The sequence below is a fragment of the Salvelinus fontinalis genome, chromosome 35 (genome assembly GCF_029448725.1).
Source record: "Salvelinus fontinalis isolate EN_2023a chromosome 35, ASM2944872v1, whole genome shotgun sequence".
Taxonomy (NCBI): domain Eukaryota; kingdom Metazoa; phylum Chordata; class Actinopteri; order Salmoniformes; family Salmonidae; genus Salvelinus; species Salvelinus fontinalis.
Window position 1 is genome coordinate 5,757,568 of NC_074699.1, and position 10,270 is coordinate 5,767,837.

Genomic DNA, 10,270 nt, shown 5'->3' on the forward strand with positions numbered 1-10,270 from the left:
GCGTATTATTGGACTCAGCTGGACTCAATCACCTGTTTATTACCTCCCCTATATTTGGCAGTTCCCCATCTCTGTTCCTCCGCAGCTGCATCAATTGTCATTTGTCGTTGTATACCTGTGTGCTGATGCTGTTCCTCTCTTGTTACCTGTCTGTTCCGTATTAAATGTTGACTCCCCTTACCTGCTTCTCATCTTCCGGGCGTCGGTCATTACAACTTGTCTTGATTTAGGTGTATTCATAGCCTTTGTGTGTAACGTAATCACGTCAGTGACGCCAAGCATGTTCAGCATCCTCCCACACATGAGGATACTGTCTTCATGCCCCACACGAAAGCTGTGCACTCTTATGGTTTACTGTAAGTGTTTGGAATGTGGTTCGTTAATGTTGGGGGGGGTGGTAAGATAGCAATGTGGTCCAGGTTGTGGTCAAAGATTGGGATTGTGGTCAGGGTATATAGTCTTGTGATGAAGTGTTACATCAAGTGGGGTTGTGGTCAGGGTATTTGTTAGTGATTAAACAGGATGTGGTTTGTAAAGCAGTGTGGGCCTGGTTGAGGTTGAGTTACAATTGGCCAGGCTGTGGTGGTGATTTTGATAATGGTTAATGTTAGGTATGATAATGGTTAATGTAAGGTGTATTAAGATGGCTCCAGTCTCTGCTAAAGCCAAAAGCCTGGCTGGCACATTCTCTCTCTCTCTCTCTCTCTCTCTCTCTCTCTCTCTCTCTCTCTCTCTCTCTCTCTCTCTCTCTCTCTCTCTCTCTCTCTCTCTCTCTCTCTCTCTCTCTCTCTCTCTCTCTCTCTCTCTCTCTCTCTCTCTCTCTCTCTCTCTCTCTCTCTCTCTCTCTCTCTCTCTCTCTCTCTCTCTCTCTCTCTCTCTCTCTCTCTCTCTCTCTCAGGTGTGCGTATCAAACCCCGCAGTGTGTGTGAAATGCATGTGGTTCTAGTCCAGTGCACTCAATCAAAGGCTGCGTCATATCTCATATATATACACACACACACACCCACACCAACCTGTAATGGGCAGAAGAGCTGCCAGCACCTTAGCATGTTAGCTCATTAGCCATTAGTGTCTCTCTTCATCTCTACGCCCTGGTGAAGGAGAGAGAAAGTGATGTGATGGCGAAACGGTCTAGGACTTTGTCACTGACACAGACAATGGTGTATTGAAACCCTCTTAGATGAGGCTAGGGCTAAGTGAGGGCTTGTAGCACTATAGGCTAGGCTAACCTGTGGCTAGCTGTACTGTAGCTACTAGCATTTCATCCCTGTGAGACACTTAGCCACCGTGATCAAAATCCTAGCATCCAATTTACTACTGCAAGTCTAAGATTAACAACAAATGCTAATGCTAGCTCTATTGTTGATCACCTTCTCACATTGAAAGCGTTGTTGGGTCTTTGGTGCGACTGCAGGCGCCTTCCTGCTACTTCCTCCACTGCTTTAATTGCGAATGGAGACGAAAGTGCCGCAGTTGCACGCTTGTCAGTGTGATATTATACTCTAATGCTGAAACTCCACTGGGAAATAAGCATGGCCCTCCATTACGGTTCAATCACACCACTGCTGGTGGGGCAGAGGAGCTCAGCTGTACTCAGTGCAATAATAATAATCATCATACTGAGATCATAATGACTTGGATGTTTATGAGAGGGCCAGACAGGACTATCGAATAATGCAGAGCAGACATCGCCCAGGCAAGTGTGTGTGTGTGTGTGTGTACGTGCATGTAAGTGTGTGTGTGTTTCAACTGTTTTACAGTAAGGGATAGATGGATGCCTTTGGGGGAAAAAATTGATCTTGACTGATTCCCATCAAGAAAATCAATCAGACACATCGCCGTACAAGTAGTGATTGATATTCTGTGTTCGTGTGTCTGCGTGCGTGCGTGTTAGTAAGCAAGTATGTGCGTAAGTACGAACATGCTTGCATGTGTGAATGTGAGTAAAATCGCAGGGCAATAAATTAATTATTCAAGGTTATCTCTTGGAGTGCTCTCCATTTCATTCTCTACCTACCTATCAGGAAAGGTAGGAGTGCTACTCTGTTCCTCACGTGTCTCTCCACCACAAAGTCTAGCTCTCTGCGACATGATCATGAACAGAGAGTGAAATGGCTCATAAGACAGACACCTCTACTTGCAAGGGTCAGGTAGAACTGTTTTTTTTAGATAATCAGTGAATGTCCCTATCTCTTGCTCTTTCTTTCTCTCTCTCATACCCAGTGCCTTTCCACGAGGTCCCGGAATACTCCAAGCGGCGTCGGGCCCTTCCCCCTACCAGCAGCAGCGGTGGCTCCCTGGCGGCCCCCCGGGTCCTGCTGCGCTCCAACAGTGACAACAACTTCAAAGTGAGCCAAGGGCCCCCCCAGGACTGGTCCCAGCCCCAGGGACACCCCCAGCACCACGGACCCCAACACGGAGGGGTCGGACCCCCCACCTCCACCTCCCACCATATCCTCTCTCCACAGCTGCTCGGGCAGATACAGGGGAACTCCAATGGCACTGTGAGCACCATGGGCCAGGGGTCCCGCAGTACCAGCGTGGGGGTGGTCCCCCGGAGTCGATCCCCGTCCCTCAACCGGCTGGGAGAGGAGGCCCGCAGGCTGCACCCGCAGACACATGTACAGACACAGCAGACGCAGCACAGACAGCCCAGGTCAGTAGGAGGAGAAGCAGCAGAAACAGACAGAAACACAGACATGTAGGCACACACACATGGCTGTATGTTTGCACTGCGGATTAGACGCTGAAGGCTTTATATTGCTGGTGACTTAACCTTGGATCTGCACAGTCCTCCTTGACAGATTAATACAGACAAATGGCACTGTCTTTCGTCCACACATTCTGACACTGTCCATCACATTCCTTCTGTCTGGGAACAAGGGAGAGAGAGCGAGGAGGGAAAGAAGGAGATAACAATTAAGAGCTTGACAAAGAGAAACAATGGGTGAGAGGGGGGAATATTTAATTAATTATTTTATTAGGCTAGTCAGTTACGCACAAATTCTTATTTACAATGACGGCCTACCGCAGACAAACCCGGACAAATTGTTCTCCGGAATATTGGGCTCCCAATCACGGCCAGTTGTGATTGGAATCGAACCATCCTGGAATCGAAACAGGGTCTGTCGTGACGCCTCTAGCACTGAGATACAGTGCCTTAGACCGCTGCGCCACTCGGGAGCCCAAGATAGGGAGGAGAGAAGACATTCTGAGTGATGGAAAACAATTGGAAAGTGAAAAGGGAATGGGGGATAAGGGGATAAGTGTGTCTTTTGCCCTGACACGATGACAGCCAACCAAGGATGGGTTGGACATTGGAGTTTCACTTTATCTCCATCCTCCCCTCCAAATCCTTCCCAATCTCATGTCCATCTTGCCTCTTGTCCTCTCCACTTCTTCATCTCCTTCAACCCCTTCTCCTTCCATCCATCAGCCTTTCCCTCTTTATTAATTCCCTCTTACCACTCATTCCATCATACTCTCCTCTCCGCTCTCAGTCCATCCTCTACCTCCATTTTCCCCCTTAAGGTGTCGACGTGTTTCTGTTCAGCTGACGCCTAGCCGAAGATCAAAAAACAAGATAAAAAAGTGTCATTAGTACTGTTTGTCAATTCTGAGATGCCGTAGCAAGTATACAGTTCCGAACTCTACCAAACTGTTTCAGGTGGGAAGCATGCGGACGCCTTTCTTCTGTCCTCTGCCCGCTCCCTCCATCCCATTTTTTTCAGCAACTTCCTCCCTCGCTTCTCTTCTCCCTCTCCTCTCTCCTTTTGTCAAGCCTTCTCTATCTTTCCGTCCATCCATCCTCTCACCTCTATTTTTTCCCCCTTTTCCCACTCTCCTCTGACTTTTTTTGGGCTCTAGAAAGAAGACTCGAGGCGTAGCTGAATCAGAAACTACGGCGACGGATCCTCGTCCCGTAGCCCGAGTTGTGCCTAATTCACATACTCTCCAGAGTCGAGACAAATCAAATCAGATTCCCTCTCTCCTGCAAGAATATTCTTACCCAAGACTTTCCAATACAGAAATACAATGTGGACTATAAGATAAAATAAGATCAGAGTGATAAAATAAGATCAGTGTTTGACTCTGGAAGTCTTGCTTAGTACGGTGTGTGTTTTAACCTTACCTGAAACCTTAAGACGCATATTAGCTGCCAAATCTAATGCCTTGGGCTTTAGCTTGGAAGGCAGACGTAGTTTTCAGCCACCGAAATGACCCAGATTCGTTTCTACAATCAATTGGGGCAAAAAAAGAACCAACGATGATTTAATCAGGTTAGGTTGTATTTTCAGTGGACGATCCCTTTATACTGAAAAATCAGCCTGAGCACCGTCTGAGGGAGGATGTGTCGAGGCAAGTCTCTCTTTCTCTCTCTCTGTCTCCGAGGGCATCATTGATTAACAGAGTGAACTTACACAGGAGGTTTTAGTCAACACGGAGTATTGTCGAATTAACATATTTTCAATGCCGCTCCACTAATTGCCACGACACAGCAGGGAATGTGGCCAATCGTCTGGAAGAAACACTCCTTTGTTTTTTTCTCCTCTTTTCCCCGTCCTTCCCCATTGTTGTCACGGATCAAGGGAGATCAATGGAATTGGTCAAAGCAATAGGATGGACTCTTCTTGGCTCACATTTCCCAAAAAGGGTCGAGCTATGTAGCGTTTAGAACTGATGTCATTTGGAAGTATTTTGTATTTGATCGGTACATTCTGTCTTTCTATTTTTGGTTGGGAAAGTCATGCCCCCTATTTTATTTTATACAACCCTGGCTTTCCGCTAAGTACGTGTGTGTGTGTGTGTGTGTGTGTGTTTGTACTTCTTTTTCTACCTTATCAGCACACCAATTTCCTAACAATTCACCTCTATGTCCTGACAAGGTAGGACAACAATAACTTTTTTTGAAAAGTCAGGACTTTTTTCATGTCCTGAATTTGTTCAAATGCTATTTTAAGCTTGAGGGTTAGGTTTAGGGTTTTGGGGTTAGGGTTAAAGTTCGGGTTATGTAAAGGGTTAGGGAAAGTATGATTTTTAATGGTCAAACATGTTTACTCCCCAAAAAGTCCTGAAATTTCATGATAATTCAAATATGTGTGTGTGTGTGTGTGTGTGTGTGTGTGTGTGTGTGTGTGTGTGTGTGTGTGTGTGTGTGTGTGTGTGTGTGTGTGTGTGTGTGTGTGTGTGTGTAGATCTGGAATGGGGCTAGATCTCCATAGACTCAGGGTTGAGGAGGGGAGTGGTGTTCAGGATAAGGTGACCCACTTACCTTCTCTCTCTCTCTCTATCCCCCCTGTCTCTCTCTCACTTCCTCTCTCTCTCTCTCTCTCTCCCTCTCTCTCTCTCTCTCTCTCTCTCTCTCTCTCTCTCTCTCTCTCTCTCTCTCTCTCTCTCTATCTCTCTCTCACTGTCTTTCTCTCTCTCTCTCTCTCTCTCTCTCTCACTGTCTTTCTCTATCTCTCTCTCTCACTGTCTTTCTCCCTGTATGGCTGTGCTTGAATACTTACCATGTTGCTGTTGCTGGGGCTTACCACCAAGTGGAGCTCCAATACAGTACTACAACAGATCAACCCAGACTCCGATGAATACACAACATTAGGTCCATCTCAGTAGTGTAGTAAACTTGTGGTTTCATCTGTAGTTGGACTCAAGCAAATGTACACGTGTGCTTGTTCTTCTCCTTTGGTTATGCTGGCAGGGTTTTGGCTTGTACACTCGCAAAAAAATTATAAGAAGAAAGAACTGAGACTTTCTGTAGGAAACGTGTCAATTGCATCTCAGAAAGGTAAGGACAGACTCTTTCTCTCTTCCCTGTGTTGGGGATGTCTGTCTGTTTGTGTTGTGGGTGAACCCAGTGTCCTCTTTTCCCTACCCAGAGGACACTGCAGGGATCAGCGATACGTTATGTGGGCCAGCTTCCATCCTGCCCCATTTACAAGCTCCATAAATCAGACACTTCCGTTACCCCTCGCTCCCCTCTTGGTTCTGTTAAGGACAGCGGTGTAACTTAAGAGTTTACTATATATACTGTGTATCCTGTAATACTCTGCCAAATGTGGCACGTGCTAACATGCACTCCTCCTCTGTCTCTCCTATCTCCTCTTCTCTCTCACCCTCTCTTCCATATCCTCTCCTCTCTTCCCTCCTTCCCACCTCTCTGTCCCATCCTCAGCCCCAGTGGTAATATGGAGGTGGTGGTCCAGCGGAGGAAGCTGTACAGTGCTGTGCCAGGGAGGCACTTTGTGGTGGTCCACGCCTACCACCCACAGGCCGAGGGAGAGATCACCCTCTACAAGAACGACAGGGTTAAAGGTGAGACATTAGGGAGTGTTAAGGAGAGAACATACAGATATAGTTGTATTATGCTTAACACTGCTCTACCACTGGAAACATTTGTGACACAGATGGAAATGAGCATATATAGCATATATTAGTGTATATAGCTAAATCTGGTGCAACATTTGTTGAGCATGTCGTCCCTGCGAAATAAACCAATAGAGAGCAATAATAATGGCATCTTTTTGTAAGCACTAACTCCACCATGGCTTGTTGGCCAAAGTTTATGGGGGGTTTGGAGGGTTTTCTGGATAATCGCCGTAAATAAGGTCTGTGGTAAACACAGGCTTAGGAGATCTTATTCGTTTTGTTCAATGAGATCCTCTTCATCAGCTGAAGTATTTATGTATTTAAAACAAGCACATAAACCACACAAAGGCTTCATAATTCTTAAAGCTAATGTTAACTGGCTCATACAACAAAACGTATAAGATCTCCTAAACCTGTGTTAACCTCATACCTTATTTTCGCCGATTATCCCAAAACTCCATTCTTTCCCCATTCATAGGAATGGCTGAACGAACCAGAGGTAATTCATTTCTGTTTTTTAGGACTACAAGCTGGCGAGCTCTATGAACACAGGTACCATGCGATCCGCAAGTGACATTTACTACAGTACATGTGCTGTGTCTAATGATTCACTCTCTCTCTCTCACCCTCGCTCCAGTTCTGAGCATCGGAGAGGGGGGGTTCTGGGAAGGCAGTGCCCGGGGCCAGGTGGGCTGGTTTCCTGCGGAGTGCGTGGAGGAGATTCCTGCCAAGCCCAGCGAGGAGAGGATGCGTAAGTCATTAAGCATGCTGACCCAGATATTATGGAATAGGAGAGTGGTTGGGGATCTCTGAGGAGGAGGGGGGAAGATTTCTGCTCCATGGATCCCACTGGTGGCATCCTAGGGCACTGAGACTCACTTTTCCACCCAGGAGATAGGCTCAACACAGGGAATGTTTAGTGTGTACAGATCCAAAATAATTGGATTGGTGGGATGTGGAAGAATATGGAGGAAAGTCCCCTAAGCCCAATTCACACACTAGATGGAGCCGTCAGCATTTGACAGCCTACCAAAGGTGTGTAGGGGCTAGGGGGTCTTTCCAGACTGACAAGAGAGAAAGAGAGGTAGAGAGAGAGAGAGCGAGAGACAGAGGAGGGAGGGAGTTGGATGGAGGTTAAGGCCTGATCCCCCACTATCCTTCTCTCCCCTCTCTTCCCCCTCCTCTCCTCAAGCCACACTGTCAGATGTCAGATATTATGGGGCTTTAACGGCGGTGTGTATTCATAGATGCCAAGGGAAGCCAGGCTTCCCCAAAATAAAAATAAACACAATTTATCTCTCTGTGTTTCATAATTGTCCTTCCCTTTGCAAGAGGCTGAATGTATCTCACTTGGGAAAGCATCCGAGCGAGGGAAACAGCGCCCCTCTTTTTCTGTATGTGTAGCCCATCTATCTGATGCTGTCCGGTCAAAAAGACAATGACATTGTTGCCGCCCGTAGCATTGAATGCAAGGGAAGCCAGCGAGCATTTGGCCTCCCTTTATATATATATTTTTAAATCTAACAATAGCCAATCAGCGTTGAGTTAAACTGAGTGAGCTCAACTGGGAATGGTCCTGGTGCACCAAAACAAAGTGTCAAGGGAAGCCAGTTTGGATGTGGCTTCACACCAACCACATCACATCAAAAGCAATACATAATTTATTTAAAAAAAAAATGAATTGTTGTATCTCGTTGTGTTTTTGTCCTCCGGTGGCTAGCTAGCTAGCTATAATCATCCCTCTCTTAAATTAACCATGGAGGGAGATAGGAATTTGGACTTGTGGTTTTACTTAATTCTCCATACTGTGATTATAACGGCGATTCTGATCCAACAATAAATGCATACATTGTGGCGCTGGCCTGAGAGGAGAGAAGTTCAATGTAGCTAGCTAGATGTAATAGGCTAGCATTAACTTGCTGGCCTAGCGCATCAAAATCAAATCAAATTGTATTTGTCACATGCGCCGAATACTTACTTACAAGCGCTTAACCAACAATGCAGTTTTAAGACAAAAATACCTCAGAAAAGTAAATAAATAAAAGTAACAAATAATTAAAGAGCAGCAGTAAAATATAAAATAACAATAGCGAGGCTATATACAGGGGGTACCGGTACAGAGTCAATGTGTGGGGGCACCGCATTGCCCATGAAAGGAAGTTAGGATAGCAAGCGAGCTTTTTAGCCAGGAAGCCTAGGACAACAAAAAATGTAAGTGTGTTCTGTATGACAGAAAGGAAGATGTCCTTGGCATTTCTCTACAAGTAGGGTGAGTCAACATGTTTTTTTTTACTTGCACGCACACACGGACACACACACACACACAAATCAGTACCATGGACAGCCACGTCATATTTAGCTTACGTTGATTAGACTAAATTGTTTTTGGTTTCTTTTAGTTGTCACTTTGTTAGACTAAGCACAGGTGATTTGATGATGATGTTGAAATGGTGCTGGAATAGTGGAGGCAGCTCCTGTTTTCTTTGCGACTTGCGGTAACTCTCTGTGGTTCTAAATCAATGGTTGTTTAGTGGTCTGAACATTTTGGAAACATTAACTTGCTGGACCATGCTGTAGGTCATGTACCTGTTTTCTACATGTAATATGCTATGTTGCTCTCCGGTTTTGTGAAGAAACAAAGGTGTGATTGAATTTGTTCTGCCACTGTCTTCTTATTGTCTCGGCCTTAGGCCTATATACCACGGTAGCAAGGCATGTGAACCAGTGGAGGCTGCTGCAGTGAGGACGGCTCATTATAATGGCTGGAATGGAGTCAATGGAACGGGATCAACCTCATGGAAACCACATGTTTGATGTGTTTAATACCATTCGATTGACTCCATTCCAGCCATTATTATGAGCCGTCCTCCCCACAGCAGCCTCAACTGGTGTAAACTAACAATTTATAGAGCAAAAAGTGCAACTAACACGACAAACAGGTTGTAATATGGCTTTTTTTCCCTGGCTTGGCTTCCCCAGTGATTTTACCCACGCACCGCTACTGGGCTTTGAGCTAATATGTTACTGTGTGCGTGTTCACTGCTGTGTCATCATAGGCCCTTGGATATCTTTGTACAGTATGATCTGGCTCGTGACCTTTAAAGCAAGGTGTCTTCTGGGTATTATACGCTGGCACAAGTGTGACATCACTCTTGTATGTTACGGTTGTCACCCTATTGCTGATAACCATAATCATTTCTGGAAGCTTGGGTTCCTTACCATTCCCATGCTTTTGGTCAATAACCACATTAGCCATCAATCTCTGTGATAGATCCGTTATTGTGTTGCTAACCATAGTTCGGTAAACATAACAGAAATCCTTGCTCTGTTTCGTGCTGCCCATAGAACCGGAATGGTCTTAGCAAGAGCTAACCTGCAATTCACTACTGTTAGCCATAGCAAAGGATCACTAACAGTACAATTCCAATTTTCAGGGGCTCCCGAGGGGTGCAGGGGTCTAAGGCACTGCATCTCAGTGCAAGAGGCGTTGCCACAGTCCCTGGTTCAAATCCAGGCTGTATCACATCCGGCTGTGTTTGGGAGTCCCATAGTGCGGCGCGCAATTGGCCCAGCGTTTTCCGGGGTAGGCCGTCAATGTAAATAAGAATTTGTTCTTAACTGACTTGCCTAGTTAAAAAAAGGTTAAAATAAAAAATAATTCAGACTCAGTGTTGGCTAAATGTACTAGGTGAAGTGATGTCAAGGCAGGCAGTGACAGCCTCTCTCGCTGTCTCTGGTACATGTGCTCCATGTGAACGGGCCCCGTCTCTCTCTTCTCTCTGGTAGGCTAGGCTAAGCGCTGCGCTGCTAAATCAGGTGCGTTCTGATGTCCTCTGGGCTGCAGGGGAATTAACGCTCCACCCCCTTCTCTCTCTCTTTCAACTGGCCCATTTATTCTCTC

General features: G+C 45.9%; 1 protein-coding gene across 6 annotated transcripts in view; it reads left to right on the top strand.

The window, feature by feature from the left end:
* LOC129834283 (SH3 and multiple ankyrin repeat domains protein 2-like) overlaps positions 1-10,270 on the top strand; it is a 248,321-nt gene that overhangs the window by 151,839 nt on the left and 86,212 nt on the right. For all 6 annotated transcript variants that reach the window (XM_055899135.1, XM_055899137.1, XM_055899136.1 and 3 more), the window contains 3 exons: positions 2,224-2,656; positions 6,176-6,315; positions 7,007-7,120. In XM_055899135.1, the coding sequence (XP_055755110.1) occupies positions 2,224-2,656; positions 6,176-6,315; positions 7,007-7,120 (687 nt within the window). The remainder of the gene's footprint in view (positions 1-2,223; positions 2,657-6,175; positions 6,316-7,006; positions 7,121-10,270) is intronic.